The sequence below is a fragment of the Malaclemys terrapin genome, chromosome 4, assembly GCF_027887155.1.
Source record: "Malaclemys terrapin pileata isolate rMalTer1 chromosome 4, rMalTer1.hap1, whole genome shotgun sequence".
NCBI classification, from domain to species: domain Eukaryota; kingdom Metazoa; phylum Chordata; order Testudines; family Emydidae; genus Malaclemys; species Malaclemys terrapin.
This window is the reverse complement of record NC_071508.1, coordinates 6,702,200-6,729,360: the sequence shown is the minus strand read 5'-3', so window position 1 is coordinate 6,729,360 and position 27,161 is coordinate 6,702,200. Positions and strand designations below refer to the sequence as shown.

General features: G+C 59.4%; 2 protein-coding genes across 7 annotated transcripts; one reads left to right on the top strand and one right to left on the bottom strand.

Annotated features, from left to right (window-relative positions):
- Nucleotides 1–3,857: 3,857 nt before the first annotated feature.
- Nucleotides 3,858–7,408, bottom strand: NDUFS8 (NADH:ubiquinone oxidoreductase core subunit S8). Of its 2 annotated transcripts, none has more exons than XM_054028006.1 (7): nucleotides 7,314–7,408; nucleotides 5,917–5,974; nucleotides 5,725–5,787; nucleotides 5,343–5,432; nucleotides 4,682–4,854; nucleotides 4,307–4,435; nucleotides 3,858–4,059 (listed from the first exon to the last, which is right to left on the bottom strand). In XM_054028006.1, exons 2-7 carry the CDS (start codon nucleotides 5,954–5,956, stop codon nucleotides 3,928–3,930), a joined length of 627 nt encoding a protein of 208 aa, XP_053883981.1. In that variant the 5' UTR covers nucleotides 5,957–5,974; nucleotides 7,314–7,408; the 3' UTR covers nucleotides 3,858–3,927. The 2 variants fall into 2 exon arrangements, with proteins under 2 accessions (XP_053883981.1, XP_053883982.1); XM_054028007.1 differs by lacking the exon at nucleotides 7,314–7,408 and adding an exon at nucleotides 7,019–7,063.
- A 397-nt stretch (nucleotides 7,409–7,805) lies between these two features.
- Nucleotides 7,806–26,953, top strand: LOC128837333 (aldehyde dehydrogenase family 3 member B1-like). 5 transcript variants are annotated; one of them, XM_054028421.1, is made up of 11 exons: nucleotides 7,806–7,905; nucleotides 16,761–16,886; nucleotides 19,843–20,005; nucleotides 21,879–21,989; nucleotides 22,231–22,351; nucleotides 23,992–24,077; nucleotides 24,432–24,513; nucleotides 24,837–25,223; nucleotides 25,498–25,664; nucleotides 25,976–26,075; nucleotides 26,429–26,952. In XM_054028421.1, exons 2-11 carry the CDS (start codon nucleotides 16,810–16,812, stop codon nucleotides 26,620–26,622), a joined length of 1,488 nt encoding a protein of 495 aa, XP_053884396.1. In that variant the 5' UTR covers nucleotides 7,806–7,905; nucleotides 16,761–16,809; the 3' UTR covers nucleotides 26,623–26,952. The 5 variants fall into 5 exon arrangements, with proteins under 5 accessions (XP_053884396.1, XP_053884397.1, XP_053884398.1 ...); XM_054028422.1 differs by lacking the exon at nucleotides 7,806–7,905 and adding an exon at nucleotides 11,876–12,567; XM_054028423.1 differs by lacking the exon at nucleotides 7,806–7,905 and adding an exon at nucleotides 12,994–13,553.
- Nucleotides 26,954–27,161: the final 208 nt, after the last annotated feature.

Below are 27,161 nucleotides of genomic sequence, written 5' to 3'. Positions count from 1 at the left end.
GATAGGGATATGGGTTCCGTCTATGGCCCCACCACAGTTTGGGAATCCCATTGCAGCAAAGCCATCCACTATGACCTGCACATTTCCCAGAGTCACTACCCTTGATATCAGCAGGTCTTTGATTCCATTGGCTACTTGGATCACAGCAGCCCCCACAGTAGATTTGCCCACTCCAAATTGATTCCTGACTGACCGGTAGTTGTCCGGCATTGCAAGCTTCTACAGGGCTATTGCCACTCGCTTCTCAACTGTGAGGGCTGCTCTCATCCTGGTATTCTGGCGCTTCAGGGCAGGGGAAAGCAAGTCACAAAGTTCCATGAAAGTGCCCTTATGCATGCGAAAGTTTCGCAGCCACTGGGAATCGTCCCACACCTGCAACACAATGCAGTCCCACCAGTCTGTGCTTGTTTCCTGGGCCCGGAATCGGCATTCCACGCCAGGAACCTCCCCCAGTAACACCGTGATTTGCACATTGCTGGGGCCTGTACTTTGTGAGAGGTCTATGTCTATGTCAATTTCCTCATCACCACGCTGCAATCGCCTCCTCGCCTGGTTTTGCTTTGGCATGTTCTGGCTCTGCATATACTCCAGGACAATGTGAGTGGTGTTCATAGTGCTCATAATTGCCGTGGTTATCTGAGCGGGCTCCATGATCCCAGTATATGACGTCTGGGCTGAAAAAAGGCGTGAAACTATTGTCTGATGGAGGGAGGGAGGGGCGAGTGACAACATGGCGTACAGGTACAGGAAATTAAAATCAACAAAGGTGACTGTGCATCAGGGAGAAACACAAATTGTCACACAGAATGGCCCCCCCCAAAGATTGAACTCAAAACCCTGGGTTTAGCAGGCCGTTGATTTCACGGAGGGAGGGGGAAGCAAATGAATATAGAACAAATCTGGTCCATCTATTTTTTACATCTTAAGCTGGCAGCAGACAGAGCAGCACAACTGATAGCCATCGGCATCTTCTGGGTGCTTGGCAGAAAATGATGTACTACGACTGCTAGCCATCATCGTCAAGACGGTTCAATAGGACTGCCGGCAGGACTAAGTCTCCAGGAGACAAAACATGTCTGCCCAGGTGCCTCTGATCGAACTCACTGAGGAATATGACGATGACGGATATCAATCGTAATACACCATCTACTGCCAAAAGGCAATTAGCTGCTGCTGTGTAGCAATGCAGCCCCACGTCTGCCAGCACCCAGAGGACATATGGTGACAGTGAGCTGAGCGGGCTCCATGCTTGCGTGGTATGTTGTCTGCACAGGTAACCCAGGTAAAAAGGCGCGAATCGATTATCTGCCGTTGCTGTGATGGAGGGGGAGGGGCCTGACGGCACGTACCCAGAACCCCCCCGCGACACTGTTTTTGCATCATCAGGCATTGGGATCTCAACCCAGAATTCCAATGGGCGGCAGAGACTGCAGGAACTGTGGGATAGCTACCCACAGTGCAACGCTCCGGAAGCCGACGCTAGCCTCAGTACTGTGGACGCGGTCCGCCGACTTAATGCACTTAGAGCATTTTATGTGTGGACACACACAATCGACTGTATAAAACCGATTTCTATAAAACCAACTTCTATAAATTCGACCTAATTTCGTAGTGTAGACGTACCCTGAGGCAGCAATAAAAGAATCTGTTAGACCCTCAAGAGAATCACCCCCCTTCCTTTGGGCAGTTTGGGACAGCGATGAGGTAATGCTCACCTGACTCTGAAGGGGGGGACAAAGCCAAGAGGAAAGAAAGGGCATGATAAAAGGGAGAGACATTTTGCCATGCTCTCTCTCTTCCACCTACATCTACAGACACACCAAGCGACTGAAACACTGATCAAAGGGGAGAGCCTGGCTGAAAAGCCAGCCTGTGGTGAGAAGCATCTAAGTTTTTAAGGACACTGAAAGTGTTAAGATCAGCATAGAATGCATTTTGCTTTTATTTCATTTGCCCAAATCTGACTGGTTATGCTTTGACCTGGCTGACCTTACCTGTGATGCTAGCAGACCAGGTGCCACCTCATGCCAAGGCCCCTAGGCCTCAGCTAAACCCTGACAAATACAGAGCCACGGGGCCTAGGGAGCCACTCTGGCTCACCTGTGTATTGTACTGTTAAAATAGGTATTAGAGTTACAAAAGTGTTTAGTTAGGCAGTATAAAGTACTTGTAGATTGCTGCATCCTGTAATCTCACTTATACCTGTATCCCATGTTGTAATATTTAAGTGTTGGCTCTGTAACTGGAAATCACTGGACAGGCAAGAAGCATTACCAACTGCAAGGTTCTACTTTGCCACAGGTGTTATCTCCGGCCCAACCAAAGAAGGCCCAGAGCCAGGACATGAATCATTGTGGAACATCAGAAGACAAAAGGCTTTGTGAATTGCTTTCCCCCACCCTCCATGAAAGAGAGACTGCAGCTGAATTTGCAACTGGAAGCAGGGCGGGAGGAAGGAATAAAAATTGTGTTTCATGCTGCTTGGATTCTGAAGGGCAAAGCTACCAAGCATAAGTGAAAGATCCCCAGAAAGCCTAGGTTAGCCCTAATGGACATAGAGAGCTTGCTTATTATAGAAGCTTCTATTACCTTTTGAAACTTAAGGCTGTAACTCCTTCGGGTGTATGTTTACCTCCTTTCACTATTTCCTTTGCCTGGTTAATAAATCTTTAGACAGTTTTTTCAGTAGGGCTGGCTACACGCATTGTCTTTGGTGTGAGATCTAAGGTGCAGTTGCCCTGGGGTAAGTGACTGATCCTTTCAGACTGGAAGAAACCTGAATATTGTTGTGATCTTTGATGTAAGGGACCATCTGTCACCCAGGCAACCTCACCTAGGTGGCAAGATAGAGCCGCTTAGCCAAGGGGATGTCTGAGACTCCCTGACTAGGCTGTTATAATGCCCGAGAGGTTCACACTTGATAGGTGAAATCTAAATCCAGAACTCCCAGGCAGTTTGGGGTTTGCACCCTGCCTCTTAACAGTCTGCCCTGAGGTTGGTACTCAACCTCTGCAGTACACCTTGACACCCCTGGCTCCTGGGGGCCACTCACGAGCCAAGACAGACACTGCCAAAGGGGACTAGATCTCATCTCTGCTGGGCAGCGAGAGCCATCCAGGGGGAGTATATTCCTGGCCACCACTCACCCAAGTGCAGTGGGTCTATGGGGAGCTGCCCCCCTCGGCTCCTGAGTCCAGCTCAACGAGACAGGGCCCTGCTCTAGCTCCATGGTGCTCAGGGCAGAAGGCAGGGCAAGCAGCCCCCTGCCAGGGCAGGAGATAGTAGCAGCACAAGACAGATCCGCGGCCAAAAGGGGGCAGGGACAGACCATTGCCTGGCTCAGTGTTTGGCAGAGTTCCCCCATCATACCTAAGCCTATTTCTCACACACCAGAGCAGGGAGGGGCAGTACTGGAACAGCAGGACTGGGCACCAACCCTGGCTCTGTCATTGGCTCCTCTCCCTGGAGCCGGGGGGGCTAACTGGAGTGAATGTCCAGCTGCTCTTCCCCCCTGAGCAGTGGGTGGGCAGTGTTACCCACAGTTCTCACCGGCACTGGGAATGATCCCAAGGCAGTTACAGACTCAATGTGATGTGTAGCACTGGGACAGCAGGAGGGAGGGGTCATGTGTGTCCCCCATCCCAGTTCCTTAAGCAGAGTCCCCTCCCCTGCTCAGGGTCTCAGTTTCCCCACCCCCCAAACGTACAGGAGTAAGAGCCCCTGAGCGAGGAGTTGCTAGATGGGAGAGGCTCTAAGAGCCTGGGTCGTGTGCCCCCTACCCACCCACTCACTCCCCCCTGTACCCCACACCCTGAAGCCCTATTCTCCCCCAAGGCAGGTGCAGAGGAGCTGTGGCAATGGGTGTAGGCCCTTTATTGCAGGGGTGGGTCTAGGAAGCAGGCTGGGCAGTAGGGGAGGGCCCAGCCGTCACCGGTACAGGTAGTCGGCCTCAATGTTGGCCGCAATCTCAGCCTCCCACTTGTCCCCATTGTTGAGCAGTTTCTCCTTGTTGTACAGCAGCTCCTCGTGCGTCTCGGTGGAGAACTCGAAGTTGGGGCCCTGCAGAAACCAGGAGAGCAGACAGTTGCCACCAGAGCCAACCTGCCAGCAGGGCCTCGCCCCCAAGACAGAGACTCATGGACGGACAGACTCCACCGTGCCCTTGCCCAGTGCAGAGACCCACCAGGACCTCTCTCCTGCCCTACAGAGACCCTCAGAGGCCAAGGTATATGAGGGCAGGTCTGGAGAGAGATCGCATGCCTGGCTCCCCCGGACACCAGCCCCACGCGCAGCCGGTCGCATTCACCTCCACAATGGCGTCCACAGGGCAAGCCTCCTGGCAGAACCCGCAGTAAATGCACTTGGTCATGTCGATGTCATAGCGGGTGGTTCTGCGGCTGCCATCAGCGCGTGGCTCAGCCTCGATGGTGATCGCCTGGTGGGGGGAGGGGAGAACACAGTCACCCCCGCTCCAAATACACGGGCACCCAGAGGGGATCAAACCAAGGCCCCCTTGGGACGAGATCCTAGGGGGCAGAGCGGAGCAGAGACCGGGAGACCTCACCACAGAAGAGTTGCTTACCTGGGATGCACCATGCCAGAGACAAGCATCAGAGAGAGGCTCTGGGGCTGGGAGGTTCGACCCCACATGGGCAACCCCTGGGGCAAGGGGGAGGCTCACCTGGGCAGGGCAGACGGCCTCGCAGAGCTTGCAGGCGATGCACCGCTCCTCTCCAGACGGATAGCGGCGCAGGGCGTGCTCCCCCCGGAAACGTGGGCTCAGGGGGCCTTTCTCAAAAGGGTAGTTGATGGTGGCAGGTTCCCGGAAGAGGTAACTCAAGGTCATACCCAGACCTAGAGGAGGAGCCAGGGAAGGTTAGAATCCAGCTGAGAAGCATCACTCAGACCCTACACCATCTCCATGTGCCCCCTCACACTGCCATCTCACTGGCACAAGGAAGCATCCATGCCTATCAGACCCTCACAGCCCACCTTCCCCCCCATTTCAGTGGGGGAGGTTTAGGTTGGATATTAGGAAAAACTTTTTCACTAGGAGCGTGGTAAAGCATTGGAATGGGTTACCTAGGGAGGTGGTGGAATCTCCTTCCTTAGAGGTTTTTAAGGTCAGGCTTGACAAAGCCCTGGCTGGGATGATTTAATTGGGGATTGGTCCTGCTTTGAGCAGGGAGGTGGACTAGATGACCTCCTGAGGTCCCTTCCAACCCTGATATTCTATGATTCTATGATTCTCAATCCCGACAACCCCCACACCAAGTCCCACCACAGCCATCCCATTCCAGGTCCTGCCATCACAGCCCATCCCGACAGAACCCGGGGCTCACCTCGGATGAGCTCTGTCCACAAGAGAGTTTGAGCAGCCCGGTCGGTGATGGATTTCATGTCCGATTTCACCTCCTGTACATTCACATACTCTGTAGGGGAGACATAAACCATCACCGCCCTACACAGACCAACATGAAGGAGCTGGGACAGGCAGCCATCCTCTGGATACAGTGCCCTGACAGCACCTGAAAGGGACTCTATGGCAACTTGGGGGATGGAAGAGACCTAACTTCCCCTTGGAGGAAGCGACTCTGGGTGCGGCCCCCTTGGGGGGCAGGAGAAGCAGACTAGACTCCATGCCCTCCAGAATGGGCTCTCGATGCTGTGCCCCCAAGGAGAGCTCTAGGGGCAGCCTTGGGGAGGGCCGGAGGCAGTACTTACTGTAGGACTTTCTCGAGGCTGTAACACTGAGCAGCCGGGTGAGACTCAGGCAGGGTGGTGTCCCTGGGGGAATCAAGGAGAAAGGTTAGAGAATGCTTCCAGCCCCAGGGGGCAGCAGAAGGAAAGAAGGCTCAGCCCACAGCCCTACAGTGTGGGGGAGCTGGTTGGTCTCCCTGCTGCTGCAGTCCTTACCTGTGCAGGAAGCTCGGCATATCATCCACAGCGCCGCCATGCTGAGCCCAGGGCAATCCTGCAGCACAAGGGAGGAGAAGGCAGTGTCAGCTCACACACTCTGCCTGGCACCTACCCAATACGGGCCAGCCCTGCCCACCAGCCCCTGAAGCCAGCACACCACACCCAGCAGACGGGACTAGGGGATGGCAGTACAGGGCACTTTCCCACAGGGGTCCTGCAGCTCCCCGCAGGGATGGGACCCAGGCGTCCGGGGACTGTAGTGCAGGTCACTTTCCCACAGGGGTCCTGCAGTCCCCCCCAGGGATGGGACCCAGGTGTCCGAGGGCCGTAGTGCAGGTCACGTTCCCACAGGGGTCCTGCAGCTCCCCCCAGGGATGGGACCCAGGTGTCCGAGGGCCGTAGTGCAGGTCACTTTCCCACAGGGGTCCTGCAGCTCCCCCCAGGGATGGGACCCAGGTGTCCGAGGGCCGTAGTGCAGGGCACTTTCCCACAGGGGTCCTGCAGCTCCCCCCAGGGATGGGACCCAGGCGTCCGGGGACTGTAGTGCAGGTCACGTTCCCACAGGGGTCCTGCAGTCCCCCCCCAGGGATGGGACCCAGGTGTCCGAGGGCCGTAGTGCAGGTCACGTTCCCACAGGGGTCCTGCAGCTCCCCCCAGGGATGGGACCCAGGTGTCCGAGGGCCGTAGTGCAGGTCACTTTCCCACAGGGGTCCTGCAGCTCCCCCCAGGGATGGGACCCAGGTGTCCGAGGGCCGTAGTGCAGGGCACTTTCCCACAGGGGTCCTGCAGCTCCCCCCAGGGATGGGACCCAGGTGTCCGAGGGCCGTAGTGCAGGGCACTTTCCCACAGGGGTCCTGCAGCTCCCCCCAGGGATGGGACCCAGGCGTCCGGGGGCCGTAGTGCAGGGCACTTTCCCACAGGGGTCCTGCAGCTCCCCCCAGGGATGGGACCCAGGCGTCCGGGGGCCGTAGTGCAGGGCACTTTCCCACAGGGGTCCTGCAGCTCCCCCCAGGGATGGGACCCAGGCGTCCGGGGGCCGTAGTGCAGGGCACTTTCCCACAGGGGTCCTGCCGTTCCCTGCTCCGGGACAGGCCCTCACTCTGTTGGGGAGGGGCTGAGTGACCTAGGACCCATCCTGGCGGCATCTGGGTCTGGCGGGCAGGAGCGAGCCAAAGGGACCCAGGCGTCCTGCCCCGCCCCGCAGGAGCAGAGGGCGAGGCTTGTCTCGCCCCACTCAGCTGCCGTGCGCATGCGCAGCCGCCTGCGCTCCTGAAGGTCCCAGTGACCCGAGCGAGGCCGGGAGGACCGACCCCGGGGAGGGAGGGGGGGGGCTGCCGGGCTCGGGCCGGGGGCGGGGCCGCGCGCGCTGCGCGGGGCCGGGGAGCCGAACTCACCCCCGCGGGGACAGCACCGAGCACCCCTACGCCACTCCGCTCCGAGCCTGCAGCGACCTGGCCAGGCCTGGGCCGGCAAGCGCTAGGGCCAATCAGCGTCCAGCTCGTGTCTCATTGGCTACGGGGCCGGGCGGGAGGCGGGGCGTGCGTTCTGATTCGGCAGCGCGGACGTGACGCAGGTTAAATGGGGTTAAATGATTGGCGGAGGGATGGGATTTAGGGCGGGATCAGTAGTGGCGGCCTGGGTTGTGTGAAAGGTGTGGGGGGCGGGGTCACCTCCCGGACGGCCAGTCGAATTGGTGGAGGGGAAAGGGGCGTGGCCACGGCCAGAACGGCCAAGTGGATTGGCGGAGTGGTATGGGGGCGGATTTACACACATAACGGACACGCGGATTGGCGGAGAGCCGTGGGCGGGGGGCGTAGACTCCTGCCTATGACGCAGGGAGGGGGTGGGGTGGGACTTTTCAGCGCACGCGTGGACGGAACGTGGGGTTTGATGGGGTGGGTGGCGTTAATCCGGAGTAGCAGGGCCCTGTGTGGATGGGTCTACACGGTCTCACTTCGGTTTAGCAGCGGCTGATCCAGTTTAGGGGTACGTCTTCACTACCCGCCCTATCAGCGGGTAGCAATCGATTTATCTGGGATCGATCCCGAACGCGCTCCCCGTCGACTCCGGCACTCCACCAGAGCGAGTGGCAGTAGTGCAGTCGATGGGGGAGCTGCGGCCGTCGAGCCTGCGCCGTGTGGACCCAGGTAATTCGATCCAAGATACTTCGACTTCTTGGATTGAAGTTGAGTATCTTGGATCGATTTCCCCCCCAGTGTAGACCAGCCCTAACTGTGCAACTGCAGTTAATCCGGATTAATCTTTCTGTGTAGACAAAGCTTGCATCCCCTGTGCCTTGGTTCCCCACCTGCAGCATGGGGGTGGGATCCACAGGGCTGTACTGCACTGGAGACCGTGGGGTGCTTGGACAACAGGGGCCCACACTGCCAGCGAGAGGGACCATGGGAAGAGGGAGAGACACCATCCTTGGGGGAGGAGATTGTTGCTGAGGTTGGGAGAGCCCCTTACACCCCCAGTGGCAACAGCGGCTGCCCCCGGGGGGTTGGTATAATCAGCCCGTAGCCAGAGGGACCTTTCCTTTTGGATGCGGGACTCAACCATGACAATGGGTGTATTGGGAGTCGTGCCCTTGTCCAGGCTGGCAAGTCCATTAGAGCCATGTTTGCTTCCTGTTGCTTTAGCAACGTGAATGGAGCTTGCATGTGCTGTGACAGCGTCCCCATTTGGGTGCCTGGCTTTCTGGGAGCCATTTGCAGCCCTCTGAAGTGTGACTTCCCGAGGGGCTGTTCCTGGGAGTGTCCACGCCAACCCCCTAGCTTTAGCAGGAGATGGAGGTTCTCAGCACTCCTTGAATCAGGCCTGGCCTTGCCTGAATTCATGGACTTTTGAGGCACTAACATAATGAGCCCCTGGCTCAGCGAGCACCTACACAATCCAGCTCCTGTGAAACAATCAGTTCTCCCACGGCTGTCCCTCAGTGCAGGGCCGATTTGTGGGGGGGGGGGGGGGGAAGCTGGTACAAATTACCGGGGCCCAGCGGTTCGGAAGGGGGCCTGGCTTCCCCGGCCCTGTTTAGCCGGTCCGGCCTTGCTGGGCGGCCCTGCCCCAGTGCTCTGAGATTTTTTTGCAGGTGCCTGCAAACTGCTGTACATTGCAGTGCATGGGAGAGGTGCCCCAGGCGATGCTGTATTGTGTGTGGATGGGAGGAATAAACGCCAGGGAAGCAGGGCTGCTAATGCAGGTCCCGTGGGCGTGACAGCAATGGCCAGTGTGTCTAACACATTAATTCAGAGGGGGAGCCGTGTTAGTCTGAATCTGTAAAAAGCAACAGAGGGTCCTGTGGCACCTTTAAGACTAACAGAAGTATTGGGAGCATAAGCTTTCGTGGGTAAGAATCTCACTTCTTCAGATGCAAGAGACTTCTTACCCACGAAAGCTTATGCTCCCCATACTTCTGTTAGTCTTAAAGGTGCCACAGGACCCTCTGTTGCTTAACACATTAATTGTGGCCCAGGTCAGTGTGCTGCCTGCTGGGCATGGCAGGTGAGTCAGGCACCTGGAGTGAGTGGAGGGTGGGCTCTGTGCTGTGGCTACAGGACATGCTCAGCACAGTGTGAACGGCTAGTGCCACACACCACAGTCAGTCAGCAGGGTCCAGACGGCACCATTTCTCCTCTGTGCCAGCCTTGCCCCTGACACTGCTGCAGAAAGCCATAGGGCAGCACTTACCTGGCCCCCTCCTGGCTAGATGTGAGCTGCTGGCCTGGATGAGACTCATGTTAGAGGAGGGAGGCTGAGCAGGTGTGTGAATATTCAGGGCTGCCAGGAAGACCAGGGTTCAATTCCCTGCTCTGCTACAGAAGCCCTCCGTGCCCTTAGGCATGTCCCTTAGCCTCTGTGCCCCAGCTCCCAGCTGTGCAATGGGGCTCACAATCCGGCCCTGCTGCACTGGGGGTGAAAGGATAAACACACAAAGGCGTGTGAGGTGTCCAGATACTGCAGTGACAGGGGCTGGATCAGGGCCGGATCCAGGCACCAGCTTGTCAAGCAGGTGCTTGGGGCAGCCACTCTGGAGACGGGCGGCATGTCCAGCTATTCGGCGGCCGGTCCCTCACTCCAGCTCCGAACGAAGAACCTCCCGCCGAATTGCCGCCGCAGATCGCGATCGCGGCTTTTTTTTTTTTGGCTGCTTGGGGCGGCCAAAACCTTGGAGCCGGCCCTGGGCTGGATAAGGACCTGAGATAGAGAGTGCAGCTGTTTACCCCAGTGCAAATCTCCTCTGACTCGAATTGTGTCCCTAAGGACCAGCCCTGGGCCAGGGGACATGCCCAGGACAAGGAGGGGAGCTGGCAGCCACATGGCTATGGATCCCAGCTGATCTCCAGCCTGCCCCAGGAGGAGCCAGATGGGGAGATCGGGGTCAGTTGCCCTGGGGCTCCTGCCTTCTCTTTGGCCCTCATGTGCCCTGTTGCTGCTCACACCCCCTTGGGAGCCCCCTGGGAGGGAGTAGCACCCCCTCATCCTTGGGGAAGCTTTTGGGTGAAGGAGCTCATCCCTTCCCAGGGGCCTGTGCAGTCCAGGACCCATCCCATGTCGCCAGGGGATAGCAGGTACCCTGTCCTTGGCAGGCAGTGGCTGCAGTCCCTAAGGGGTGCTCGGGGCACCAGGAGGTGTGTGCTGGGATAGCTATCCTGATAGGAATATCGTGACAACATCACTGTAACCAGGTGGGCAACCCCCAGGGGAAAGTCCGTTTGCCAGTTCCCTGAGCAAAATAAACTATAGGGGCAAAAGGATTTGGATTTGGATGGTTTAGCTGGGTGTGCACCAGAGCTCTAGCTGGTATAGAAATGTGAAGAAATCACCCCCATAATCCGCGTTGCTAGGCCAGCGTACGTTTCTAGGGTCACTCCGGCCTCAAACAGCTTTGCCCAGCTCCAGGCGTCTGGGAACGTGGGCAGGTGGGTGGCTGTGTGATGGTCCCATGTGGGGGTGCTGCCAGCCTGGTGATTACCAGGGCACGGGCACTCGCTGCTAACGGGAATGGCCCATGTTCCCAGCGTGGACACCCACCTCTCCATGCCCGGACCTCTCCAGGAAGGAGCTGTTTGCTGTGTTCCCCACACTAACCTCCCTGCTGCGGCTCTCTGTCCCCCTCTGCTTGCTGCACCAGGTCACAGGGTTAGGGCTCCCTCCAACCAGGGGCCCTGGCACTCGGGCAGTGGTGCCTCCTCAACCTCCTGGAGGCTCTGTGCCACCCCCAAACTCTGCCTCCCTTTGAATGAGGTTCTGCTGACTCCTGTCAGTGGCCTCCTTCCCCACCCGCTGCAGGGCCCCTGAGCCTGGATAGCCCCCCTGCTCCTGGTCGATGCTGGAGTGACTGACTGAGGCACTGAAGAACCCAGGCGTCCTGAGGCCGGTCCCTCGCAGCTGCAGTCAATGCTCCCCTGCTGGTTGGCAAACACGGAAGGCACTGTGGGGTGGGGCGCAGGGGGTGCCACATGGGGTGGGCTGAGGGCCCATCCAATTTAACTGCTTGCTGGGGGGGGCACTCAATTGGGAGGAGCTGTGAGCACAGAGCAATGGCCAAGGCCAGGACATGAGCAGGAGCTGACACCCTGGGGGTCGTCACACAGTCGTGGGAACACACACACAGGGTGGGGCAGGTAACGAGAGCTGTGCTAATGTGGGATAGGACGGCAGGGGAGTCCCTAGCTGGCTGGGGAGCAGTCACGCTGGCAGAGAGCATAGGGCTGCAGGCAGCTGTGGGATGGAGCCGCCCAGGACGGAGCTGTACTGGCTCTGCCATGTTATCCTCGGGCAGGCAGGGCAGTGATGCTTACCAAGCCTGCTGGCCAGTATGGATGCCAGGCTCCTGCTAGGGGCAGCACAGGGGGTGGGTGAGTCCTGCTCTGGGCCCAGGAGAGGGACTGGCTGGGGCCTTTCCCATCCCTGTGGATTCCAGCTCAGGGGATCTTGCCCCAGGCACCAAGGCTGAACCCTGTAGACTCTGGTACCTCCACGCAGATAAAACACTAACCCTTGAACCAGCATCAGGCTCATCGCGGCAGGTTGGCACATCGGGAATGCCAGGCAGCTGGGCACCATCAGCACAGCAGCTCTTGCAACTCCCGGCAGGCAGCAGGCTGGGTGCTGTGCAGAGGCTGAGGGATCCTGTGCCCCCCCTTACTCAGGAGCCTGGTGGGTCAGCACTGCATGAGTCTGGGGGAAGGTCACCCCATTGGGGCATTGCCAACTGTGGAAATCCTTGAGGAGAGCACCCACAGATTGAAATGGGGACATCAATGCATGGAGGGCAGCAAGGCCAGGGGACTGCCCAGCCCACATACACCTTGGCACTCACCAACTGCCCCTGCTAATACAGGCCCGGGACAGACTGTCTCTCTTCTGGGAGACTCGGGCAGGCCCTGGCACCCCGTTCCTGTGCCCAGCAGCTCTGGGGAGTGGGTGCCTTGGTCCCTGTTCTCTGGGCTTTCTTGTTGAGGCCAGCCCTCCCTCCTGTGCCCCATTGGCTCCACCCGCCCACGGGGATTGCCGGGGTGAAGCACTGAGCAAGCAACACTGACGAGAGGGCTGAGTCGGAGGAAATCCCTGAGAGAAGCCAGCGAGGTGCCGAGCTCCCACCTCAACAGCACCCAACTCCGGAGTGCATGGGCAGCACCTCAGGTACACGCCCCTCGCTGAGCCACTGCAATGGGGCATCCGGCCTGGAACAGGGCCTTTCCCCTCTAGGGGTGCCTGTTCCGCTCCAGCCCCAGGGTGGGGCACTGGCTGGCTGGGGGTGGAGGGGGGAAGGAACATAGGCCCTTTCCCCTCTATGGGGTGCTGGCTCTGATCCAGGCCCAGAGCATGCAGCTGGCTCAGGGGGGCAGGGAATGGGATATGGGCCTACTCCAATCCAGCCCTGGGGAGTGGGGAGGGCAGGCTTGCTCGGGGGGGGGGGGGGGTGTGTGGGGGGGGAGAATGGGAAATGGGCCTTTCCCCTCTAGGAGGCGCCAGTTCCTATCTGCTCCCAGGGTGCAGGGCTGGCTGGCTGGCTGGCTCAGAGGGTCAGGGAATGAGCAGGGGGGCCTTTCCCCTCTAGGGGGTGCTGGCTCTGATCCAGGCCAGGAACGAGTTGGAGTTGGTGCTGTCTGATATCTCCTGGTGGCCCTGTGTGGACAGCGTCGGGGTCTGTAGATTGGGTCCAGCTCACCAGGCGGCTAATGCAATAAGTGCAAATAGCACCTTGTGGGGAAGTGTCAGCATGGCTCGGCTCTGGGGCACCTTCCTGCCCCCTTGCCAGAGGAGGTCCCAGCACTTCTGCTGTCTGGTGAGTGAGCAGAGCCAGGAGAGGCTTGTGGTAAGGCCCTGGGTGCTGTGCCCAGCCCTGGGCTGGCGGCTTGAGGACCACCCGGGATGCAAGGGCCAGAGACCCATGCAGGGATACGGGGGGCAAAAATGGACACCACTATTTACCTCTCTCCATTCTGAAAACTGACCATTTATTCCTACCCTTTGTTTCCTATCTTCTAACCAGTTACCAATCCATAAGAGGACTTTGCTTAATAGGGATCGTGTCAAAGGCTTTCTGAAAGTCCAAGTACACTGTATCCACTGGATCACTCTTGTCTACATGCTTGTTGACCCCCTCAAAGAATTCTAGTAGATTGGTGAGGCATGATTTCCCTTTACAAAAACCATGTTGACTCTTCCCCAACAAATCGTGTTCATCTATGTGTCTGATAATTCTGTTCTTCACTACAGTTTCAACCAATTTGCCTGGTACTTAAGATAACTTGCTGATCATCCTGCTTTCTCAGTCTGAGGCAGGAGTCCTCCCCTCTTGCACTCTCCTGCTCGTGATTCCTCCTGGTATCCCATTTCCCCACTTACCTCAGGGCTTTGGTGTCCTTCCCCTGGTGAACCTAGTTTAAAGCCCTCCTCACTAGGTTAGCCAGCCTGCTTGCGAAGATGCTCTTCCCTCTCTTCGTTAGGTGGAGCCCGTCTCTGCCTAGCACTCCTCCTTCTTGGAACACCATCCCATGGTCAAAGAATCCAAAGCCTTCTCTCCGACACCACCTGCGTAGCCATTTGTTGACTTCCACGATTCGACGGTCTCTACCCAGCCCTTTTCCCTGCACAGGGAGGATGGACGAGAACACCACTAGCGCCTCAAACTCCTTGATCCTTCTTCCCAGAGCCATGTAGTCTGCAATGATCCGCTTCATTCTTGGCAGTATCATTGGTGCCCATGTGGAGAAGCAGGAAGGGGTAGCGATCTGAGGGCTTGATGAATCTTGGCAGTCTCTCCGTCACATCGTGAATCCTAGCTCCTGGCAAGCAGCACACTTCTCGATTTTCCCGGTTGGGATGGCAGATAGATGACTCAGTCCCCCTGAGGAGGGAGTCCCCGACCACCACCATTCGCCTCCTTCTCTTGGGAGCGGTGGCCGTGGAACCCCCATCCCTAGGACAGCGCATCTCATGCCTTCCAATCGGTGGAGTGTCCTTCTGCTCCCTTCCCTCAGATGCATCATCTAGTCCACTCTCCGCATTAGTACCTGTGGAGAGAACATGAAGACGGTTGCTCACCCGTCTCTGCATTGCTGGTACGTGGACGCTCCTCTTTCTTCTTCTGGAGGTCACATGCTGCCAGATTTCTTCACCGTCCCTCTGTTCCCACTGCGCAGCCTGCTCTGATTCTTCAGAACGTTGTGCCCGTAGACGTAGAAAATCTTCATTTTCTTTTACGCAACGCAGGGTTGATACTTGTTTCTCCAGACCTCGAACCTTCTCTTCCAAGATGGAGACCAGTTTGCACTTTGTACAGAAAAAGTCGCTCCTGTCCTGTGGAAGACAGACAAACATGGGACATGAGGACCAGCCCTGGGACAGGGGAGAGGCCCAGGACAGGGAGGGGAGCTGGCAGTCAGATGGCTGAGTCCCATGGGTCCCAGCTGCTCTCCTCGGGCCTGTTCGGGCCTGCTGCCCGAGCGATATGCGGAGATCAGAGCCAGTTGCCCAGGGGTTCCTAGACCCACACGTCTCCTCTCACTGCTCAGACCTGCCTGGGGTGGGTCGCACCCCCTCCTTGGACAAGCTGGGCCTCCCCCGGGCAGAGAGGCGGGCTAGCGGGTCCAACAGGTTTGGCCTGTTACAAGTGCCTGGGAACGTAGTGGGTGGGGTGGCTGGGTGACAGGCTCCTGCTCCCCGTCCTAGCACGCACCCAGGAAGGAGCTTGCGTTCGCTGTGCACCCCAGGCTAAGCTTTGGGCTCTCCGCTCCCCTCTATTTACAATAGCTCAAATGCGCTAACCCTGAGACCGAATCATATCTCCCCTCGGGCTGCCACCACCCCCTACCCCATAGGGACCCCTAAACACTCTACTGAACCCAGCGAGGGCCACAAGCCGAGCGGTGCGCTGTGCTCCTCTGCGCCCTCCACTGCGATAGGCTGCGTCCCCCCTTGGAGCTGGGTACTGCTGAGTGCTGTGCCAGTGACTACCTTCCTCACTGGTTGCAGGACTCCCGAGGCCCCCAAATCCTGGAAAACCCCAGATTCCTCATCGATGTTGGAGCAAATGGCAGAGTCACTGCAGAAGCCAGGCATCCGGAGGCAGCTGCTCTCCTGCTGGATGGCAAACACAGGAGAGGAGTTGTGGGGTGCTGGGAGGGATGTCCCCTATCTTGGCTGTAGCCTGGGGCACCCTTCTCCCTGGGGTGGGGTAGGAAGTGACCCCTTGAACAACAGTTGGGGAAATCAGGATAAGCCTGACTCCCTGCAAAGCTTCTCGTAACCCAGCAGTCGCTCCAGGCTCCCAGGAGCTGGTGAGGCAGGGAAGCAGGGTTCCCAGCATTGGCAGGCCTGCTCCAGGGCTGCGTCGGCACCCCTGAGCTGTGCACATGCAAGGAAGCCATTTCTCCTCCTGGAGATAACCCCATTGCCCCAGCCCCTGGGACAGAGAAAGTCCCCACCTGTCCCACACATCCAGGTGGGCTGCATCAGGGTCTCTTGGTTAAGGAAACACACATGGCCACAGCTGTGTCCGGCTGCTGTACCCATCACGGGGGCTTTCCTCAGTCCATCCACGGTAAACCCTTCACATCCTCAGCTCCAGCATGTCGCCCCGCCCCCATGCCAGGTGCAACATTTGTGGGGCATTTCCCTTTGCAGCTGAAAACACTATTGCCCCCTTGGCCCCAGCAGTTCATTCAGGCCTTGCCAGGCTGTTTCCGCTAAAAGCAGAAACAGAGGCTACATGTCAGGGCTGTTGTTTGGTGTAATCCTGTTTCTGCCCAAAGAACAGAGGCAGAGTCCGGTCCCCTGTGCCCAGCAGGAACAAACAGGAGGCAGGTCCCTTACACAGAAGTCCAAGTCTGCTGCTCCCAAAGGCAGCCCGGTCTCTGCTTCCTCCAGGGCCCCGCTCTCTGCTGCATCTCTCGCTGCATGGCTGCTATTTCACTCACCACCAGTCAGTTTCCCCCTCTTGCCCTGCCCCCCACATTTGCAATCAATCCCAGAGAAACTCCTTCGCTTGTTTCAGAGTGGTAACCCTGTTAGTCTGTAGCAGCAAAAAGAATGAGGAGTATTTGTGGCACCTTAGAGACTAACAAATTTATTTGGGCATAAGTTTTTGTGGGCTAAAACCCACAAAAGCTTATGCCCAAATAAATGTTAGTCTCTAAGGTGCCACAAGTACTCCTCGTTCCGTAGCTTGTGAGTAGCTTTGCCATGAGGTTCATTGCCTTGGTCAGTGGATTCCTGCTGTTTCCAGCTATCACTACACAAAACGATATTTAATTGCTGCATTCTTTTGGCCTGAAAGACAGGTGCTTAGCACAGCCATTGGCTTTAACCAGGTCTATGACTTTCTATAGATCAAAGACACGTTTGTTGAAAGCCACCAGCACCTTCCAGGTTAACAACATGGACACAAATGGAGACACCCCAGGGAAGGCGCCCACGGGTAGCGACACAGGCAAGATGGACTCCAAAGCTGCTGGGTGAGGGGCCGAGTGCCTAGAGACACCAAACTCTGGGTCACAACAGTTGTCAGGGAGGTGTGGTGCAGAGCGGAGTGGGTGAACTAGCGGGTTTAAGGCTTGGGGCAGCCGGACCCCACACACACAAAGGGGACCCAGGCCAAGCCCTATTGGCTGCAGCAGGGTTAGGGCCTAGGAGGGGAGGGGCAGTGCTGGGCTCTTGCGCTAAGCCACCAGTCCCTGCCCCTCAGAGCATCTCACTGGGGAGAGCACCCAATGGCAGAGTCTCCTCCCAACCAAACCAACACTCAGCACGGCCCAGCCTCACACTGACAACAGGGAGCCATGGGCCACAGGCCCGTAGGGTCACACCTGTGTGGGACGCTGATGGGGGGATAAATCAGTAACTCTGACCACCAGACCCCACTGCCCTCCCCAAGCCAGGAAAGAACACAGGAGCCCCAGTCTGCAGCCCTCCCCCACTCTAACCACTAGACCCCACCCCGCAAGTTGGGCTACAGCCCAGGAGTCCTGGCTCACAGCACACCGCTCTAACCCAGCAGACCTGCCTGCCCCCTGCTCTAATCACCAGACCCCACCCTCCCAGAGCAGGGATAGAGCCCAGGAGTCCTGGCTCCCAGCCCCTCCCACTTCTCTAACCCCCCAAACCCCTGTCCCCTCCTAGAGCAGGGATAGAACCCAGGAGTCCTGGCTCCCAGCCCCTCCCAATTCTCTAACCCCCCAAACCGCTCTCCCCTCCCAGAGCAGGGATAGAGCCCAGGAGTCCTGGCTCCCAGCCCCTCCCACTTCTCTAACCCCCCAAACCCCTGTCCCCTCCTAGAGCAGGGATAGAACCCAGGAGTCCTGGCTCCCAGCCCCTCCCACTTCTCTAACCCCCCCAAACCCCTCTCCCCTCCCAGAGCAGGGATAGCCCAGGAGTCCTGGCTCCCAGCCCCTCCCAATTCTCTAACCCCCCAAACCCCTCTCCCCTCCCAGAGCAGGGATAAAGCCCAGGAGTCCTGGCTCCCAGCCCCTCCCAATTCTCTAACCCCCCAAACCGCTCTCCCCTCCTAGAGCAGGGATAGAGCCCAGGAGTCCTGGCTCCCAGCCCCTCCCACTTCTCTAACCCCCCAAACCCCTCTCCCCTCCCAGAGCAGGGATAGAACCCAGGAGTCCTGGCTCCCAGCCCCTCCCACTTCTCTAACCCCCCCAAACCCCTCTCCCCTCCCAGAGCAGGGATAGAGCCCAGGAGTCCTGGCTCCCAGCCCCTCCCAATTCTCTAACCCCCCAAACCCCTCTCCCCTCCCAGAGCAGGGATAGAACCCAGGAGTCCTGGCTCCCAGCCCCTCCCACTTCTCTAACCCCCCCAAACCCCTCTCCCCTCCCAGAGCAGGGATAGAACCCAGGAGTCCTGGCTCCCAGCCCCTCCCACTTCTCTAACCCCCCAAACCGCTCTCCCCTCCCAGAGCAGGGATAGAACCCAGGAGTCCTGGCTCCCAGCCCCTCCCACTTCTCTAACCCCCCAAACCCCTCTCCCCTCCCAGAGCAGGGATAGAACCCAGGAGTCCTGGCTCCCAGCCCCTCCCCCTTCTCTAACCTCCCAAACCGCTCTCCCCTCCCAGAGCAGGGATAGAACCCAGGAGTCCTGGCTCCCAGCCCCTCCCACTTCTCTAACCCCCCAAACCCCTCTCCCCTCCCAGAGCAGGGATAGAGCCCAGGAGTCCTGGCTCCCAGCCCCTCCCACTTCTCTAACCCCCCAAACCCTCTCCCCTCCCAGAGCAGGGATAGAACCCAGGAGTCCTGGCTCCTAGCCCCTCCCAATTCTCTAACCCCCCAAACCCCTCTCCCCTCCCAGAGCAGGGATAGAACCCAGGAGTCCTGGCTCCCAGCCCCTCCCACTTCTCTAACCCCCCAAACCCCTCTCCCCTCCCAGTGCAGGGATAGAACCCAGGAGTCCTGGCTCCCAGCACTGCACTGCTGGGCTCTGGCGGCTCTAGGTCTCTGCCCTGGGGGGCGGAGCCGTGGCCGCATCATCGGGCAGGAAATCACAGCGAGTGACGGGCCACAACATGATCCCTCCCCTGGCTCAGCCAATCACCGTCCTCCTCTCGAGGTCGGCTGCCCAATCACCATCAGCGTCACGGGAAGGGGGCGGGGCTGTGCCAATCACAAAACAGCAGCGATTGTTACCTGGCCCGGAGGGGATCAAGTGCTGTGGGCGGGGCCTGCTGCAGGGGGCGAGGCGAATAGGTACCGTGGGCGGGGCCTGCTGCAGGGGGCGAGGCGAATAGGTACCGTGGGCGGGGCCTGCTGCAGGGGGCGAGGCGAATAGGTACTGTGGGCGGGGCCTGCTGCAGGAGCAGGGTGATCAGGCGGTGAGACCGGGGCTTGCTCCATGGGGCGGTAGGGGGCAGAAGAGGGTTGTGGGATGGTGTCCAAGTCGGGGCTGCCCCCCAGTCCCTGATTTCACTGTAATTCACACCCATTTGAGCCCCTCTGGGGCTGGACCACCCCCTTCCCCCCCCCCTGCCTGTGCTCCCCCATAGGGGTCAGGGTTGGGGACTGTGGAGATGGGTGTGGTCAGAGGCTCAGAGGTCATGGGGATAGGCAGGAGCTGCAGGGGGTGGGAGAGGGACTCAGAGGCTATGGGGATAGGATGGGGCTGGGCAGGGGCTACCGGGGGAGGGTGGGTTAAGGGTGGAGATGCCTTGGGGCTGGGCAGAGGCTGCAGGGGAAGAGGGGTTAGATGCTCAGAGGCTATGGGGAGGGGCAGGGGGGCTAGGGGCTCAGACGCTGTGGGGATGGGCAGGGGCTGCAGGGAGATGGGGGTTAGGGGCTCAGAGACTGTGGGGATGCAGGGGGAAGGATCGGAGGCTGTGGAGATGGGTGGGGGTCAGTGGCTGTGTGGATGGAGAGCCGGGGATGGGGTGAGGACTCCGGGTCCCCCCAGCACAGGCTGACCTGCCCCCTCCCCCAGCATGAACCCCTATGTGAGTTTGGTGAGCAGCCTGCGCTCTGCCTGGCTCACGGGGAAGACGCGCGCCGCTGAGCACCGGGTCTCCCAGCTGGAGGCGCTGCGCCGCTTCCTGGATGACAAGAAGCAGCCCATCCTGGATGCCATGGCCTCGGACATGCGCAAGGTGAGTCGGATGGGGCTGAGCCCAGAGCCCAGCTCAGGGCAAGGGGGGGCAGGTCTCCCTGTAGGACAGGGTTGGGGGGGAATGGGAGTCTCCCTGGGGATCCCCCACAGCACAGAGAGCAGGGGGCACACTGGGGTCTCGTCTGCCCAGGTTCCTGGCCCACCCTCCTCCCCGCAGGAGTGGAGGACTGTGGGTCGTGCACTAAGCGAGGTGATTGTGGCGTGTGGTCCCCTCTCTCCTCCCATGGGGGTGGGTCTGTGTCTGTGCAGGTGGGGGTGTTTTGGTAGGGCCTAGTTAAATGTCCTTACTGCCCTGGGTTCTATTAGCAAAGGCCAGTGGGAGCAGCGCCTGCCCTTGGATGGGGAAGGCTGGGACGACCCTTAGTTCCCGGGACAGTTGGTTCCCTGGGCTGTGACCAGCCCCCAAGGAGACTCTGTCTCCTGCACAGATGAGATCTGCCTGGTGGCAGAGAGTCCCCCAGCCCAAGGAGTGGAGCTGTTGACTCCAGTTCCCATCCCAGGGCTTTAGGCTCTGTTAGATGCGCCGGGCCCAGGCCATGGAGCGCTGAGATGCGCAGGATCCAGCCCTGGTCTCTCTAGTCCGTGGGGCGCCAGTGCCGGGCGAGAGGACGGGGTGAGGGGCTCCTGGCAGCCTGTGGTGCTGAGGAACCTGCTGTGGTGACCTGCACCTACTGGCGTTTCCTGTGGGCGGGATGGCTCTGTGCCCAGGCCTGTCGTGTTGCTGGGGGCCAGCTGGGAGGTGACAAAGGCGAGGAGATCCGAGGCCAGTGATCGCCCGCCGAGATGGGTCAGCATCTCTCAGCCACCCAGAGCTGGCAGAAGGCCTCATGCACCCAGGCGGCTACGTGAGAGTCTGGAGTTGGTGAGGAGTCCAGGTGCCTCTGGCCAGGGGACCGCACTGACCCATGGGGGGACCCTTTGCCTGGGGAGACGGCACTGCGTCTGCCCCCACCCCAGTGAGCTTCCCCCAGCTGGTCCCATCCCTGCCGCATGCCACCCTCGGGGTCTGTAGTGGTGGATGGGCAGAGCTATGTGTCCCAGGCCATGGTTGTATCATGGTCTGTGCCCCAGTCTTTAAACAGTTGCTCGGAGGAGCCCTTCAGTGCGCCAGCCCCTCCCCCCCCCCCAGATCCCACTCATCCTCCAGGGCTGGCCACGTGGCCTCACTGCCTCTGAAATGGAGCCTCTGGGCTCCCGCCCTCCTGCTTCACACTGAGAGCTCTGCCCGGCGCGTCCCACTGAGCCAGACTCCTGCTCGGAGCCTTTTACCCCTCAGGAATCAATGCCCGTCTGTCAAGTTCTGCGGCGACTCCAGGCAGCCCTTTCCAAACCTGGTAACCTGTGTCACCTGGAATCCAGGGTCGGCAAGGCAGCAAAGTGTAAGCGGGGGGGGAGGGGGGCGTAGGGTAGAGCTCGCACTGGTGGAAGCCAGAGAGCCAGCCCCTAACCCTGTAGCCCCTGTGCTATGCCCTGATCCTCTGAGCTCCAGCTCCACTCGCTCTCCCCTCATCTGTGCTTCTGTTTCCCAGCAGCAGTCGCAAGCCCAGGCCGTTAACGCTGTCCTCCCTGCTCCTGCCCTCAGGAGCCCAGCCTGCATCGGCCTCCCTGCTGCTCAGGGTTAAGGGCCCACTGGCTGGGTATCCATTATCTCCTCCGGGGCCTCCGTTCCCAGGGGCAGGCTCCGTTCAGTTCACCGGAGCAATTCTGCTCTCCAGCCAGCCGGCTATGGGATTCAGGCACCTCCAGTGCCTGGCAGTAGGATGCACAGAGGCACGCAGCATCCGGATCGAAGTAGTACCAGAATGGGCATGGCCGGGGTGGGGGATGAAGCTAATGCTGCTCTGTGCCCCCAGCCCCCCTTCGAGGTGGAGCTCTCCGAGATTATCATGGTCAAGAACGAGGTCAACTACGCACTTAACAACCTGTCCAGCTGGATGAAGGATGAGGGCGTGGACAAGAGCCTGGTAAGGGGGAGACGCATCCTTGGGGCTGAGCGGGGACGTGCTCCCCCCAAGCGAAATGGGGGGAGAAACACACCCCCAGGCCTAGGCCTGTGGCGGCCGGAAACAAGCACCCAAGGCTGAGCTGGGACCTGCCCCCATGGCCAAGCCAAGGCTCCTGTCCCCATGGTCCAGTTCACTTCCTCGCCCCCTAGGACCTGGGACCCGCTCCCCCCAGCTCCTGACACCAAGGCTTCCCCTTCAGGTGACTCAGCTGGACAGAGCCTTCATCCGGAAGGAGCCCTATGGAGTGGTGCTGATCATCGGGCCCTGGAACTACCCCTTGCAGCTCATCCTGGTGCCCCTGGTCGGGGCCATCGCGGCCGGTGAGTCAGGGAGTAGGGACACTTCCCCCCCCACAGCCCGGAACCTGCTCCAGGCAGAGCTCCCACCCCCAGCATGGTCCCTACTGTGATGGGTTCTCCCCGGGGTGCCACCTGGAACTGGGGTATCACTGAGCCGCCCGTGACCCACCAGCCTGGGCTCCCTTACACTGCGCTGCTGTGACAAACCACAAAGCCCTCCAGCCTTCACTTTCACCAGCATTCACACAGGTAGGGACACACCCAGCCGCAATGACACGCAGGTTCTTTAGAATCATAGACTATCAGGGTTGGAAGGGACCACAGGAGGTCATCTAGTCCAACCCCCTGCTCAAAGCAGGGCCAATCCCCAAATGGCCCCTCAAGGATTGAAGTCACAACCCTGGGTTTAGCAGGCCAATGCTTAAACCACTGAGCGATCCCTCCCCCTCTAACCACCAGCTTCCCAGCCTGGGACCACAGAGCAGTACCGTCCTGCCCTGGTCAAATCTCAAGTATATGGGTTTAATACCTGTCCGCCTCTCCCTTAATGTGAAGAGAGCAATGCACAGTTGTAGTAACCAAGCAGAGATTTTTCCCAAGCACTCCAGTCAAAGTTCATGGGTTTAGATTAAAACAAAAACAAGCTTATTAACTACAAAAGATAGATTTAAAGTGATTATAAGGGCTAGCAAACAGATCAAAGCAGATTACCTAGTACAGAACTCAAAATAAGCTTAGTATACTAAATAGATTGGATATGAATTAGCAGATTCTCACCCTGAGAAATGATACAATCAGGCTGCAGAGTCTTAAGACACAACCTGCATTTGCTTCACAGCTTGGAATCCCCAGGTCTTTCAGACCCAGGCTAGAAATCCCTTTAGCCTGGGTCCAGCACTTCCCCCAGTTCAGTCTTCATTCCTCGGGTGTTTCCAGGAGTCTTCGTGTGGGGAGTGAAGAACCCCAGATGATGTTACTCTCCTGCCTTATATAGCTTTAGCGTATGGTGGGAACCCTTTGTTCCCGCAACTTGGTTCTCAAACCAGTTTGTGGAAAAATACTGACCTCCCAAGATGGAGTAGCACAGTCACATGTCCTTGTAGCGTCCTAGCAGCCATTACTCACAGGCTGTCTGTAGTGTTCTCAGGGAGGCTCCCCAGGTGGGGGATAAGCTTCTCCTATGGCCTATTGTTTTTCCTAATGGCCCATTGCCCTGAACAGGCCTTCCCCACCCACTATCTAGACTAAAAGCATCTTGTCTAGTGGGCGTTACCCAGGTGTAATTACATTTGAAGTATAGATACATAGTCAGGATTTATAACTTCAGATATATGCATAGAAATAGGATAATCATATTCAGCAAATCATAACCTTCCCAGTGACACCTGACATGACCCATCTTGCATAAAATGCATCATCATTATGCCATAATCATATCATAATAATATCACTGTGAGAATATGGGGTGCAGTGTCACACCCACATGCTCTGGGGCAGGGCTCCCGACATACAACCTCCCGCAGCCCCAAATGAGGCTCCTGGTGCGTTCACCAGGGACACCTCCCTGCAGTGCCCCCCGGTGGTGGGTCAAGGTGCTGCGGTGAGGCCCCGGGGAGGGGAGGTGTCTGTGCTGCGCAGTGACATCCCGCCTGCCCCCCCAGGGAACTGTGTCATCATCAAACCCTCCGAGATCAGCAGCAGCACCGAGAAGCTCCTGGCTGAGACGCTGCCCAGCTACCTGGACAAGGTAAGGAGCTGCCCCCTCCCCTGGCACCACGCCCATCTCCTGTTCCCAAGGCGCTGAGCCACTTCTGCAGGCCTAGCACCATGCCCAGCCCCCTACCCCATGCCGAGCTGGCGCCCATGCCCCAGCCCCCCACACCCAGCTAGCCTCTGTGCCTCCCCAGTATCTCGACTTCTGCATCCCTGAACCCACTGAGCTGCTCCCCAGTGCCTCCTTCCCCCCAATGCCCCGCGAGCGTGACGGGGACCGGGCCACAGGGAGCAGAGAGGGGAACAGTACAGCAATGGGCAGGGATGGGGCAGAGTAAAGGGGGCAGGATGAGGATCACCCCACACGCCCTCCCCTCTCCGATTGCAGGACTGTTTTGCTGTGGTGACCGGGGGCCCCGCGGAGATGACAAAGCTGCTGGAAAACAAGTTTGACTACATCTTCTTCACTGGTATGTCCCAAGTGACCCAGCACCCCCCTCCCCCATGGTCCCCTCTCCCCTTCCACACCAAAGGGCACCTCCAGCCCCCCCGCCTTCCCTCTCCCAGGGGGCTGCCCCCAGAGACCATTGCCACGGTGCACACTCAGAGCTCTCTGAGCCCTGAGGCCCCTGAAGATGGGGGCTGGGAGTGACTGGAGCCCCCAGCCAGATGCAGGGTCCTTCCCCCTCCTGGGCGCGACCGGGGCTGCCTGCATCCCAAGGCCCCTAGTGCCCCAGGCTGGGTGGAAGAGTGGCGGGTCTCTGCCCTGACGCTTCTTCCTGACCCTCCGCAGGCAGCCCCCAAGTGGGCAAGATCGTGATGGCAGCTGCAGCCAAGCATCTGACACCGCTGACCCTGGAGCTGGGGGGCAAGAACCCCTGCTTCGTGGCCGACGAGAGCAACCTGCAGAACGTGGCCAACCGGCTGGTCTGGGGGCGCTGCTTCAACGCGGGGCAGACCTGCATCGCGCCCGACTACGTGCTGTGCAGCGCGGAGACGCAGGAGAAGCTGCTGCCCGCCCTGCGTCACGCCATCACCCAGTTCTTCGGCCCCGAGCCCCGGGAGTCGCCCGACTTCGCCCGCATCATCAGTGACAAGCAGTTCCAGCGCATCCGGGCCCTGCTGGGCAGCGGGCGCGTGGCCATCGGGGGGCAGACGGACGAGAGGGAGCGCTACATCGGTGAGGGCCCCGCCACCAGGGCACAGAGATCCAGGGGACCCATCCATGCCAGGGCACGGGGGCTCAGGGGACCCATTCATGTCAAGATGCGGGGGCCTTGGGCAGGGCAGGGGGAGCCCCGATGGTGGAGAAATGAGCGCTGGGAGCTCTGGTGGCAGGGCAGGGCCTGTGGGGAGTTCCAGTGGCAGGGCAGGGCTGGATGGGGGCAGACCCGTGGCAGATGAGGGCTGCCATGTGCCCCTGTGCAGTGAGTGATGCCCCCCCCCCCCCCCAGCCCCCACGGTGCTGGCGGACGTGCAGCCGTCGGAGCCTGCCATGCAGGAGGAGATCTTCGGGCCCGTCCTGCCCATCGTCACCGTGCCCAACGTGGACGAAGCCATCGCCTTCATCAACAGCCGGGAGCGGCCGTTGGCCGTGTACGTCTTCGCCTCCGACAGCAAGGTGCGGGGCAGGGATCTAGGGCGAGATCTGGCTGAGGACTCACGCCCAAGGCCAGGGCTCCTTGCTGGAACCGGCCTTTCACCCATTCACTGCTGGAGCAGTGCGACCCCACCACCCTGGGGCCAGTCTCCACAGGAGGATGGCTCTGCTTGGCTCCCCACACTCCGCCCGGGCCTGCTCACCCCTCCCGGAAGGAAGCAGCTGTGTGGGAGGGGCTCCAGGCCATCTGATGTGGCAGCACTGGGGTAGCTGCGGGTGGGCATCAGGCACAAATTGGGGCTCCCTCACCCCCCATCTCTGCTTCCCCCTAGCTGGTGCGCCGGGTGCTGGAGCGGACGAGCAGCGGCGGTTTTGGTGCCAACGACCCCATAATGCAGATGACGCTAATCTCGCTGCCCTTCGGTGGGATTGGTACGTCTGGGCTCCCAGCCAATCCCTGTTCTCTGACCCCCGGCCTGGGGCTGAGCCCCTGAGGGGGCGCATGGCTGGGCCCCGTGACTAAGCCACGCTGTGTGGGCAGGGCCCAGTGGGCTGGGATCGTACAGGAGGAGAGGGGAGGGGCAGCTGGGCCCCGTGACTGAACCGCGCTGTGTGGGCAGGGCCCAGTGGGCTAGAATCATACCATGGGCGGGGGGAGGAGCAGCTGGACCCCTTGACTGAACCGCGCTGTGTGGGCAGGGCCCAGTGGGCTGGGATCGTACAGGGGGAGTGGGCGCGGCTGGGCCCTGCCCTGTGCCCGTATCCGAGCTGTGCTCTGTTCCTAGGGAACAGCGGCCTGGGCTCGTACCACGGCAAGTTCAGCTTCGACACCTTCTCTCACCACCGCGCCTGTCTCCTGCGCAGCATGGGCCTGGAGCCCATGAACTCCCTGCGCTACCCACCCTACAGCGAGCGCAAAATGGGGCTGGTGCTCTCCATCTTCAGGATCAAGCGCACGGGCACCTGCACCCTGCTATGACGGGAGGCCCAGCCCAGCCACCCAGCACCACACAACCCACGTGTTGCCTGATTGCCATGCGGGGGAGGAGCAGCTGGCTTGAGCCCCCCAGCTGACCTAGGAAATCTGACCTCCCTCCCACAGATTAAAGACACTCTCCAGCCTTCCTCTTTCCCCCACTGATGATGGAAGAAAATGATCTGGAATATTTAAGGCTCAATGTCCTAACATAGCGTTTCTCAAACTGGGGTCCACCGGCCCCGCTGATCAACTCCGCCCTGTTCCTCCCTCAACTCCTCTCCCTTGCTACCATTGCTTCCTGCACACCGGGGAACAGCTGTTCAGTGGGGTGCAGGAGATGCTGGGAGGGAGGAGAGGGGATGGGGTGCGCTCGGGGAAGGGGGCGAAAGGAGGTGGGGAAGACGATGGGCAGGGGCGGGAAGAGTTGGGGTTGGGCCTTGGGGGAAGGGGTGGAGCCTAGGGTTGAGCGGGGGACTTGGGGGTCTGTAAAAAAATTGAAATCGAAATGGGGGTTCTCAGGCTGCTAATGTTTGAAGCCT

Excerpts from the sequence above, each read along its gene's own strand:
- NDUFS8 (XM_054028006.1), bottom strand. The coding sequence starts at position 5,956 with ATGGCGGCGCTGTGGATGATATGCCGAGCTTCCTGCACAG. Across the intron at positions 5,433-5,724 it reads AGCCTCGAGAAAGTCCTACA|AGTATGTGAATGTACAGGAG; the intron begins GTAAGTACTGCC and ends TCTCCCCTACAG. Across the intron at positions 4,436-4,681 it reads AGGCCGTCTGCCCTGCCCAG|GCGATCACCATCGAGGCTGA; the intron begins GTGAGCCTCCCC and ends TCCCCCCACCAG.
- LOC128837333 (XM_054028420.1), top strand. The coding sequence starts at position 20,931 with ATGGGGGGACCCTTTGCCTGGGGAGACGGCACTGCGTCTGCCCCCACC. Across the intron at positions 21,990-22,230 it reads AGGGCGTGGACAAGAGCCTG|GTGACTCAGCTGGACAGAGC; the intron begins GTAAGGGGGAGA and ends CTTCCCCTTCAG. Across the intron at positions 25,224-25,497 it reads CGAGAGGGAGCGCTACATCG|CCCCCACGGTGCTGGCGGAC; the intron begins GTGAGGGCCCCG and ends CCCCCCCCCCAG.